This window comes from Lycium ferocissimum, chromosome 6, assembly GCF_029784015.1.
Source record: "Lycium ferocissimum isolate CSIRO_LF1 chromosome 6, AGI_CSIRO_Lferr_CH_V1, whole genome shotgun sequence".
Classification (NCBI taxonomy): Eukaryota; Viridiplantae; Streptophyta; class Magnoliopsida; order Solanales; family Solanaceae; genus Lycium; species Lycium ferocissimum.
Genome location: NC_081347.1, coordinates 19,244,964 through 19,257,789, shown reverse-complemented (window position 1 = coordinate 19,257,789; position 12,826 = coordinate 19,244,964). Strand labels below are relative to the sequence as shown.

Below are 12,826 nucleotides of genomic sequence, written 5' to 3'. Positions count from 1 at the left end.
TTGCCATAGATTTTGAAAGCATATTTTGAAGATTTGTTTCAAATCTTTATTTAGCCATAAAATTTTGACGGATTTTGAAAACAAATCTTCAAATCCCAAATTCTGGCCCAAACCTATTTTTGGACCAAGATATATGTTGTGGCCTTTTCAAAACTTTTAAAAACTACCCCAAACTTTTTTATTTTATAAAAAAGCCCTATCTATAGAGCTGTCAAAACGGGCCAGCTCAACCCAGCCCAAGCCTCGCGGGCCAAGGTATTTGATGGGCTAGGATGGGCCGGCCCTTCATCTGAATGGGCCTTAAAATGGCCAGCCCAACCCAACCCTAGAAGGGCGGCGGGTTGGGGCGGGCTAGCCCTCCATTTTTTCCAAACTTTTATATAAGAAGTATTTTCTTTTCTATCTAAACTCAAACTTAAAATTCTGCCAATTTCTTAACATTGCTAACAAGATTATTAGAAAGTCATAACAGACGTATGACCAATGAAGCTTCAAATTACAATCCCCTAACTGAAATACATAATATCAAGAAAATGAAAAGATTCTCAAACCAAAAGTGGCAAACATTTATGCTTATTCAATAATTCTAGACACTAATCTAACGCAAAAATATTAACAGACACTAAAAACAGCCCTTTTTGACAAATAAATAAATAAAGGAAACCACACTTGCAAACAGTTAGCCAGTACCACAATCCACAAACCCACAATACAAATTAGAAATTACAATGTACGTGACTTTTAATTTTTATTCTTTATTTTTTTTAATTCGAATTAAATAAATAAATAATATATTTGGCCCACGGGCCGGCCTCGGGTAAGCCTCAAGGCCCACGGGCTGACTTGGGTCGGGCTTATAAGCCTCGATTTTAAATGGGTTTGAAAAATCATAACCCAACCTTACCTAATAGCGGGCTGAGCTGGGCTGGGCTGGCCTCATGAGCCAAGTCCATTTTGACGGCTCTACCTATCTATTTATGCCCCAACTAATTCTATCTTTCATGTTCCTCCATTAAAGTCATATCTACCATGTTTCTACAATTAAAGCAGTCTATTCTATAAAGTGAACGAGCTAAGCTATGCCGAAATAGTAGAAGAGGAAACCTAGAGAAAATTGTTCTACCAACTGTAGAAATCCGTTTCGAAGATAAAAATTAATCATTTTATTATAATTTGAATTGCAGTAGCTTGTAAGTGTGTCATTAGCAGTTGTTATAAAAAAATCATGTTCTTCAAAATTTGGGATTAGCAAGTATATGTTTTGTATAATTGGGTATTCTTGATAGTTTTTAGAACTTATGAATATAAGTAATGTTTCATGTTTTCCAAAATAAAAAGTGAAATATATTTTGAAAAACTATGGCCAAGCACATTTTCAAAACTTAAAAAATTTCACCCAAATTAAATTTTTCAATTTCTTCTTGAAAATTTATGGCCAAACACTAGCTAAGCATAAGCTTAACGAAAGAAGAACAATTCACTCCAACTCTAATTCATAAGAAAGCGCCCTTAATTTCAATGGATCACCTTTAGGAGTTTTTTGCAAACTATCACTGGAAGAAAGATTTCTCCTTCCACAAACTTTTTTTATAAGTTTATACTCCCTTCGTTTCAATATATGTGAACCCATTTGACTGGACACGACGTTTAAGAAAGAGTGAAGACTTTTGAAGCTTGTGGTTCAAAATAAGTCTTGAATATTTGTGTGGCTGTAAATCATTTCATAAAAGTGAATTTGTTTTCAAATTAGGAAAGAGGTCATTCATTTTGATACGGACTAAAAAGAAAATAAGTTCACATAAATTGAAACAGAAGGAGTAAATAATATGAAAAAGATCGCAATCAAAGCTAAGTTATCACAATTGAGAAATATTAGATTTAATTTATCTCACTGACGGTTCAAAAAATCTTCTTTCAAATCAAACATTGTGTAATTATAAGGACCTTTTTTGAAAAAAATAAAATAAAATGTTGAGGATAGGCGAAGTGAAAATGGGAAAAGAAATTATAATGTGAGGAATTGAACTTGACTAACAAGATGAAAGTTCACGTAGTCAACTAACCGTAAGATTCCCACATTTTCATTTAAAACTGTACTGGAAAGATGTTAATTGCGACACAAATTGTTTTTTGTAAAATCAACAAAGTTGCTCAGAAAACTTGAGGGGGGTTTGATTCACAGATGAAGAGTTCAATAACAATCTAATACTAAGTCCTTAATTAAATCTCACTTCCTTGATTCCCAGCATTCCGATGAAAACTTTAATAGATTCTTTTTCTTTTTTTTGCAACTCTACAGAAATAAGTGCGTCTGTGTTGTGGAGCTAAAAGCCTAAAACAGAAGAAAGCCTAAAACTGTCATTGAAGTTCCTAGTAAAGCCCCAAGAACACCTTTTGCTGGCAGAGCAGAAGAAAGGTCATTTTTTGGACTGTTTAGAGGAAGACTTTTTCCTTGGAATGCATTTTCCTTTTACAGCCTTTTCCTTCTTCAATTCCTCCTCCTCTTCTACCAATGCTTCTCTCAACCCTGCCTTTGAGCTCCTGCATATAACAAACATTCAACTTCAAATTAAAGTAGATAACCAAATATTATAGCCTGAGATTTTTGTCCATTGTGACATTTCTTCAAGTTAGACAAACTTAGTAAAAAGTTTTTGTAAATCATTCTAGTAAAATGTGTGACATTTGGAATTATTGATATTATTTAGAAGTGCCATTTAAAGGTATGGAAATGTTAATTACTGCATACATTTCATAATAAGGTAAAAACTTATTTGGTCTGCACCCGATGATTATACGAAGTTAAATAGATGCATGACATCTATGCACATAAACTTATAGCACTTATTACATGCTTCCTTACTTCATTAAATCACTTAACTATATAAATTTACATAATTTAGTGCGGCCACTCGATATGAGTACCTTCAAATTAGTATCCTTATGTAATGGGGTAAGACTTACAAGAATTTAAAACCATATAAATAAAGAGTAATTCTTTGAAAATATTTATCATACTTTTTTTTTGGTACGGTAAAAATTTCTTATACAATACAAAATACACTACAATTAAAACATGGGTAGATATTAGGCGTTTGGACATCATTGTTATTTGCAAATTAATGTTTATTTTACGAGTTTATTCATTTTTGCAATTTGAACATGAAACAAAAAATTTGAAAAACTAATCTTAGTAGTATTTTAAGTAAAATAATAAATTTAAACCACAAAAATTGTGCAAGCTAGTGGTGAAAGGTTACTGTCTAAAAGGATAGTAACTCGAATCAGGTTAACTCACCTCTCTTCATTGTAGGAAGATGATTTCTTCAACTTTGGCTCAATTTTAGCAGTTCTCTCCTCCATTGTCATTGATTCAACAATGCTCCCACTGAAATATTCTTTCTCCTCCGATTGTAAATTCCCAAATCTTGGATTCTCGGACATGTACTTTATCTCTTCCATCTCCTCATTATTAATAATATTCTTCATTGCTGCCTTGCACAATACTCCTTTATGAAAACTAGCACAACTACTACTACTACTACTCTTCCTTCCCACCACCACAGTGGATGGCGGCGATGGTGGTGGCGGAGGTTGTTGCTTCACAACTTGTGGCGGCTCACTAGTCTTTCCTCTGAACGACACTGAGCCGCCGCATGAAATGAGTTGGAAGAGCACCGAGTTCCGACTCAGTAATGACTCGGTTGCCACCGGGTCACCATCTTCGAACCTGTTTGGAAAAATAATTCAAAGTTGTAGGAAATTGAAATTGGTTAGAGTTTGATAATTTTAATTCATGTTTAGTTAGAATTAACAACAAAAAATTATATAGGAATAGGTTTTCCTGTCTTGAGTTAAAGTAGATTTCGTACTATTATAAATAGGGATGTTGTTAGCTGTTATAAATATACAACTTTCGAAAATATTTACGCGACCTAGCCCAATATACAATATTATGCTACATTATACCCCGGGGAATCATTATACATAATTTATCAACCTTATATATAATGTACACTAGTGTCCATCATAGCCTAATATACAATATTATACAACATTATACACGTGGAAGGGGGACAAGCATTATACATAATGTCTCAACCTTATATGAAGTGTATAATCGTGTATAAAAGGTGTTTATACACAAATATGGGCTAAATCGGGTGCTTATACACAAAATATGAAATAAGTGACATAAATATTTTAAGAATAGACATAAAGCATAATTTTCTCATTTTCATATTGTGGAAAAAGAGTGGATATTGTAGAAAGCATTCAAACATTTATGATATTCTAAATAAAATATTTTTCTTCAGTACCTTTTGGAGGTGTTGGTGGCTTCATTATTGGGCTTGTCTGAGAGTGAAGAGGAAGTTGCTGAAGGAGGAGATAATAACGAGTTGGTATTAGTTAACTCGGCGTGATTTTTCCGAGTTATTGCTTCTTGTTGTTGTTGGATTAATTCGTTGTGATGATCATCAGTACAAACACCTCTAGAGCAAGTGGAATTTGGTGTGGTTGAGCTAGTACTGTAACTTGATTTCTCTTCATATTCTTCTTCATTTTCGTCTAGGTAATGGACGTGGTTGTTTTGAACTATTTCTGGCTCTGCATCATGTCGTTTTGAGCCTATCGATTTGCGTTTTGGTAAGAAGTTGCTTGAGTCTTGAACTTGTTGCCTGTCTCTCATTAATTGTGGACTCTCTGCTATATGAAGGTGCTGAAATTTTTCTGAACAACACATTCATATTTAGAATTAAAATAAAATGAAGGTTTAAAAAAAAAAAAATGTCATGAGATTAACTGATCATAATGATCTTGTAACTTCTAATAATTTTTGGACAAGTTCAAAATAATAGTCCCTCTTTCTCAATTTACGTGGTACAATTTGAACTTCGAAAGTCAAACAGATTAATTTTGATCCCAAATTTGTGCATGAAATCTTTAATTTTCTCAAAATAAAATTTACATATTTGAAAACAAGGTAAAAAGTAAGTAACAGTAATTGAGAATTCAAAATATTTTTAAATTTTTTTTTTAAAAAAAAGACTTCTTTGAATTTCGAATTTCAAAAAGTGTCACATAAATAAGGAAAAATAAGGAAAGGGGTTTTAATTCTTTGTTTTTCTGGAAAAAGTAACTTCATTTGAAGAAAAAAAAAGGGTGCAGGGAGTAATTACCTGTGGATCCTTCAATAATTTCAGATCCTTTGAGAACATACTCAGCTCCTTCAGAAGGGCAAATGAAATCATTTTCAGCCAAATCATTCCACACATAACCATTCTTGTAGCTCCTACAAAATTAACATTTGTATCAGTAATTAGTAAACTGAGTAAAGAATAGTGTTAAAATTCCATCTGAAGGAACGAACAAATTAATATTATTAGTGCAGTGTTAAGAATGACTGTAACTTGTTACATCTTCATGCTCAACCATGAGGTCTCAATCTTCATTAAATTAAGGACGAACTTTACCTCAATTTTCCTTAGAAAAATACTCCTTCTATACTGCACATTTATCCGGATTCCCAAACTAAGCAAGCAAGCACGAAATAGGAAAAGAACGATGCTCTTTCAGGGTGTATACATCACAAAAGGAAAATATTTTCTTAAATATATGAATAAGCATAAAATATTAAATATAATGTAGGCAAATATTATGAGGTGGGGTTGGATGTTTAGAGGACACAGGCAGAACAGAATGTCACATACTTTCTCACTATAAAAATTTGATTTCAGGATTTTTAACTAACTTTTTTTTCTAAAGAAAATATTTTACAAAACATTTTGACTAACCAGACACTAAAAGTTTAAACACTCTTCCATATCAAACATCGGAGCTTTTGACCAATGTTCCCTATTGTCTCACCCTAACTTTGACTACATCCTTATTTTATTACACTTAATAGAGAACATCCTTAAGTTTCTCAAACTTGACCAAAACAATAGGTTTGATATTGGTCAAAAACTCCAAAACACCCCTTAATTCTATTCATTTCTTATAAAGCTTTATTCTAATATGCGTGAAACTTCCCCTGTTTTTTATTTCTAAATTTCACCCATCACTAACTACAAAATTCTTTAATAGAATGAGATACTTAAGAGGTAATTAAATGGGGGAAAAAAGATGAACAAAGAGCATTTATACGTACCTTTTGCAAGACCAAGAATAGAGTGAAGGCATGCCTCTGCCTCTCAAGACAGTAAGCCTATCAATTACATCTGTGCAAGAAAATGCACTCCAACATTTCATTTCACAGCAAAAAAACACCAATCAACTAAGAAATTAAAGAAAAAATTTAAACTAATGACACATATAGTCTAATTAATAATGACCTTTCAAGCGAAGCTGTTGATGAGAAAGATGAGTAACTTCCATGTAATGAGGATGTTCAAGTTGGCCATTTCTTGTTAAATAATACACAACTTGAACCTTTCTGAAACTTGGCCTTATCACTGATGATATTCTTCTTTGTGATTTCCCTCTTTCTGGACTATTCTCTCTGCATATTTTCCTTCCATTCCCAACCTCCATTTTCTCTTCCTATTTTACTTTGTCTTTGTCCTTGAAAATGACCCCTTTTTAATGATCTTACAAAAGCTATGCAGAGTGTTATTTAATGGAGAATTGACGATTGAGACAAAGGAAGATACAGGGATTCCTCGAACACTGCATATAAGCAAAGAGAAATTCACTGTATTACTCCAGCTGTCTCAATATGTACGATGTAAGTTTGATTGCGTACGAATTTTAAAAAATAAAAAAAGGCTTTTGAATAATATAATTGATAATAAGCTAAAAATATTTATATAATTATATATTATTTTGTTAAGTGTAAAAAACAAAATTTAAAATTAATTTATTATTAAATAAAAAATTATATCATTTAAAAATATGTGTCAAATAAATTGAGACGGAATAATACTGCTGCTGCTGCTACTACTGCTACTATTGCTCCTCTTACCGTGCCTTGAGATCCTAGGGGAGAGAGAATTTAGGTGTTAAGCCATCATGACCTTTTTAATTCTCCTCCTTGTTTGACTTTGGTTACCCAGCTGTGGTTTTTAAATTGGGTAAACCTCCTGTCAAAACGTAAGAAAATAAAGTAAATTTATCAGTTAAAAAAATAAAAGTTGAAAAGACCTTTACACCTTTTTGACTTTGGTAGGACATGACGAGCGAGATAAAACTCCCTCCGGTTTAAAAAGAGCATTCACAATAAGAATTTAATAATTCAGTTAATTGACTGTCTGAACTTTTACTTTATTGGTGAAAATTCAAATTCATATATTATAATTTTCTCTCTTATTTTCTCTTCCTCTATACCTATATAATAAAAATAATTAAAAAAAAAAGTCCCATAGCTTTTGACTTTGGTAAGACATGACGAGCGAGATTAAACTCCCTCTTGTTTAAAAAGAGTCTTCATAGTAGGAATTTAGTAGCTTAGTTGATTGGCTACCTGAACTTTCATCTTGTTAGTGAGAGTTCGAATCTCTACGTTATAATTCTCTCCCCCATTTCTCCTTTTTCTACCCCCATATAATAAAAACAATTAAAAAAAAGTAAAAAACAAAAGTATTCACTTATACAAAAAGTGTTTATTTATGAAATCATGAATCAATTACTTTTATTTTTTCAAATTTATTCTTATTAAGTGTCAAGTGATCAAATCTCTATATCTATTTAATTAGAATTAGTTTAGTTAATTGAATTACCTATTTTTACTTAAAAATATACAAATGACTAAATAACCGGAGGGAGTACTTATCAGAACTGTAACCATAGTGATTCAACTTATTGTATTTGAAATTTGAAATAATACACTAACACACCTAATATCACTATAAAAAAAATGCTACCTTCATTTCATTTTATATGATCTACTATTCACATGAGGTTCGTGCTGAGTTCAATTCAAAATTCAAGATATAAAAGTAGTATTAATATTTTAATTAAAGAAGTATAATTTGTTACATATTTTTTACTCCATAATTAATACTTATAATTCAGTGGCACTTTAAATATATATTATTGATAAAAAATTTATTATTTGTTTTAGTCACCTAATTAGATAGTAATTTTTAAACAAAAAATTATTTGTAAGGAAAGAACTTTGGCAGAAAAATTATTAAATATCAAAGGGACACAAGTGACTCAACATTTTGTAAGGTACATAATTTAAATTATGTAAAATAATTTCAACTCGCTATCATAAATTGAAAAATATTGGCATTTTTATGAATTTGTGAGCATATAGTTTTGTATTTATAGATAGAAACAGTTTTTTTGGCATTTATTAAGTTTTAATTTCACTCATAATATTTCATGTAACAAGAGTTTATGCTAGTTAAATGTGGTGATTCAAACTTAGTTTCATACGAAATTAAGGAAAAAAACCTAATTTTTTTAAATGAACCTCAAGAATCAATTTATTAGTTCTTCACATATAGTTTATCTTATAAAATATTAATTCTATTTTAAAATTGATTTATAGTATTTTTAGTATTTTAATATATAAATTTTAATTTAAACTACGAAGTTTATCTAATGCACTTTTGCTTCAAAATTTAGTCAAATTGCCCCTGTGAAATTGAAATGCCACATAAATTAAAACGGAGGCAAGAGTAATTAGTAAGATCTGATAAATGCTCCAGTTGAAAATGATAATGTGACGGCATAATTACCTAAATTTTGCTAATATATAATGACATACGATGTAAAGGGTAATCTAATAATCCCTTCAGTTACAAATAAGAGCTAAAAATACAATGTAATATGAACCAAATGAAGTAAAGGGCAAGAAAAGATTCACAAAATGTTACTACTACAGTTTCATATACACCATTACATAGGCCCACAGAGAAATGAGCTTAAGGAAAAGATAAAAGCAAAGCCAAGTGTAACAACATCATAGGATCAAAATTCTTTTGAGGACTACAAAAAATTTTCATTCTCCTTTATATGTAGTAGTAAGTAATTTTATTAGACAAACAATTTAAAAAGAAAAATTGAAACTTATAACTTGAACCAGAATTGCAGAAAAGGACAATAAAAAGGGCGTCTTTAACAAGATCTTTAAACAACGACCTATGTTTCCCATTGAACATAATTTTAGTTGTAATGTGCGCATGAGTTAATCTTTCTTATGGGACAAGAATTTTGGACATTCCAAGAAGTTATAGACAGTGCAGATAATGTAATGTGTTGGCCATTGGGCAGGAGATCGAGTTGTATTGACTCGTGAACAATTGAGCAACAATTTAAAAATCGAGCTAGACTTTTGAGTTTATGAACTGTAGATTTAAGAAAAGAAATTATTGTGTTTCTGATTAATTATTTGTACCTATTAAGTGAATTTCTTAACAAAAATACATGATCTACACCAAAGCTATTGAATTTTGTTAAATCTGTAATTAGAATGCTAACTTCGTCCCTAGGCAATACAAACAATTTTTGCTTATGAGGCCGAACTTGTGTCAGTTAAGCAGGTTCACTGCATTTAAATTTAAGCATTACATGTCATATTTTAAGGATTTTGTTAAGAAGGGCCAAAAGCTCAATACCACCCCTTATCGAGATCATTCTTGCAAACACGCGGCTTAAACTTGTTCTAATTGGTGCAATTATAAAAAATTTGTTAAGAATAAAACGAGACGCTAATTGAATTTGAAAAAGGACATTTTTAGAATAAACCAAAAATCCTGTAAATTCAAAAGGGAAAAGGTCCAAAAATGTTATTGTGGTTTTCGAAATGGTCTACTGATTCACTCAGTTTAAAGTTGGGAAACCATGCGCTTGTCGTTACAAAACTGAGACATATTTGCCATGTGGTTTGCAAATGAATTTTCTTTTTCCCTTTTTACACTAATAGTGCTATCAAAAGATAAAAAAATAAAACATGAAAAAGGTCCAAATTTGCTTCTCTTGCTTGCCGATTGTTTACTTTGCCCTCAGTACAATAATATGGCTTAATATTTATAGCCTTATTTATTGGGCCGTGAATTCATGATATTTCTGTCAAATTAAGTATTTTCTATACATATTTTTTAGTATTGATGACCTAATAATTACTTGTTGGTGTTCCATGTTCCAAAAGGCTAAATGGTGCACTTAGTTGAATGTTGAGTTATTATTTAGAGGAGTAGGGATCAATTCTCACTCAATGCTTTTTTTTTTTTTTACGTGGTGCAATCATGCTATAGAAATCCTACATTCACCTCTGTTATTAAAGTCAACCGTTTCTCAAATTATAGGGACAAATGCGTGTCAGTTTTATAACGGCAAGGCATAATTGACTCCAACTTTAAACGGATAGCAAAAATAGACCATTTCCAATATCATAATTGACTCCAACTTTAAACGGATAGCAAAAATAGACCATTTCCAATATCATAAGAACAATTTTAGACCTTTTCCCAATTTCAAATAATGGAGTTTGGGTGAAATCCATTACATATACCTACGCACGTACTTGACCAATTTAGGTGTATGGTTGAGAGCCTTTATCCCAGTGTAGAATTAGAGTAGGAAAGGCCGGCTATACAATCTAGGTGTATTTACAATGGTAGTCAATGTCCTTCCTACTCTTCTAGTAGTGTTAATTTTGTCGTCTAAACTTTATCCAACTAATCTTTTATTGCACTCAGAGAAACAGAGTAATATTTTGTTCGTGAGTACGCAGTTGGATCTTGGATACCTACTATTCCCTCGTCCCCATTTATATAACACTTTTCGCTTCTCGAGATTCAAATTGCATAAATTTTGATTAACATTTTAAGATGTATTATTTCACTAAATTAATATGAGAAAGTTTCAACTTATATACTTTTCATGTAGTTTTCAAATATATAAATTGTAATGTTAAAATATTGAGTTAATCCAATCCAATTTAGTTTCAAAATTTAGTCAAATTAACTCTCGAAAATCGAAAAGTGCCACATAAATTAATACGGAGGGAGTATATTCCAGTTGTTCATCCCTACTAGTACAATAAAATAATACTCCGTCAGAATTTATAAGATATCTTTACCTGATGAGCTTTTTACTCGGGGATTCAATTAATTCGTCTTTAATATCTTCGCATCACTCGTAAATGCGTACTCCATAATCTGTCCATATATTCAATTTTACCTGACTTTATTTTAATCTATCCCATTAAACATTAGGCATTTGAATTCTACTTCATCTTTTATCTATATTTTGTTTAATCCTTAATGATATGATTTGACAATACTTATTTAAAAAGACATTTTTGGCAATTTGAACATATTTGACTTACTTTTCAAAAGTATTCTTAAATTTACTTAAATTTTGTATCTGTGAAACAATTCGACGTAAAATGTAGTGGCGCAGGGAGAGTGTCAGCTACGGGTTCGGTCAAATTCAACAGCGTTGGTTTAACTTCTGCATTCGTCTAAAAATTTATTGAATATGTCCAAATTACTTATTTGGAACTAATTAACTTAAAAAGAATAGAATTCAGAACCCGTAAGTGTTAAATCCTGACTCCATCTATGATAAAATCATAAAATGAGATGGGAAGAGTAATACATGGTGGTGGAAACATAGAGAGAAATACAGTTTGATATTGGCGCACTCATCTTGGGATGGACTTACTACTTAGATGTTTTCAACAGCAGGGGTATAATTGGCTACCCAAATGCGTGGGCGGGGATAATTGGCCCTTGGTACACCGAAGATGCGTCCTTCCCGATCCTCTCAAAGTTCGGGGGAAAGGTCCTCTTTAATGCTCTAACGACATTTTTGGCAATTTGAACAAATGGGACTTTTTTCTATTCTTAAATTTAGTTAGGTCTTTGTATGCGTGAATGCTTGACTTAGTTAGTGATTCGGCTTCGCGAGGGAGAGTGTCGGCCGCAATCCGGTTCGAGGATGGGTTTTGGGGTTAGCTTAACTCGCATTTGATCGTGACCCTTTGTTATGTCCATTATAGCACGTGTGTGAAACTAATTAACATAAGGGGCATAACGACTTGACGTCATCCTCACCTTAAATCGGCTTATCCATCTATGATAAAGGTTCCAAACTGACGATGGCAACTAAACACGAGGGTTGCAACATAGAGAGAAACCCAACAGTTTGACACGGCCGACAACATGCCATGCACCACCTGTGTCCGCGTTCCCGAAGGCACCTCTCTCTTTCAAGAGGATTCTTGGCATGTCAAGCCCTGATAAGATTCTTTCGCTTTGTATCGAATTAAACCACATGCTCCACCGCTTGTGCGGGTCCACGCTGGCAAGTAACAGTAACATTTACCGAGGAAGTAACACTATGGACCGTGGAAATAGTATGTCTTTGTACGTTATATCTTTGTACATAACATCGTATATTAAATTAAAAGTATAATTCTATATACATATATAAACGCCCAAATATAAGGAGTAATTGGGAGGTGAAAAGTAAAAAACTTGAGTTGGGTTCTCCCTTTGCTTTCCCTTCTCCATTATTCTACTACCATCAAAACCTTTAACATCATTCCTTTGGAACATTATTAATAAGTTGAAAAACATGAATGAAGTGAGCAACCCTTTTACAACGTCATAATTCAGATCACATGGATACAGGCCGTGAATTGGTGGAGTATATAAATAATGGAGTAGTTAAACCTTAATTGAACGAAAAGTGAAAAAACTATTTTCTCTATTTCAAATTACTTGGTACCGTTTAAATTTCGAAAGTCAAATCGTATAATTTTAACACATAATAATTTTGAACATGAAATTTTAGAAAACATATGAAAAAATACTATTAGAAAAACTCGTTTGACTTTTGTAATTCAAACGGTGGTACATAAATTAGT

The 12,826-nt window shown here is 31.9% G+C and overlaps 1 protein-coding gene across 1 annotated transcript; it reads right to left on the bottom strand.

Annotated features, from left to right (window-relative positions):
* Nucleotides 1–2,063: 2,063 nt before the first annotated feature.
* Nucleotides 2,064–6,691, bottom strand: LOC132060711 (protein SOSEKI 2). Its single transcript, XM_059453669.1, has 6 exons — nucleotides 6,336–6,691; nucleotides 6,152–6,221; nucleotides 5,181–5,293; nucleotides 4,320–4,731; nucleotides 3,299–3,730; nucleotides 2,064–2,541 (listed from the first exon to the last, which is right to left on the bottom strand). Exons 1-6 carry the CDS (start codon nucleotides 6,532–6,534, stop codon nucleotides 2,418–2,420), a joined length of 1,350 nt encoding a protein of 449 aa, XP_059309652.1. The 5' UTR covers nucleotides 6,535–6,691; the 3' UTR covers nucleotides 2,064–2,417.
* Between the last annotated feature and the right edge of the window lie 6,135 nt (nucleotides 6,692–12,826).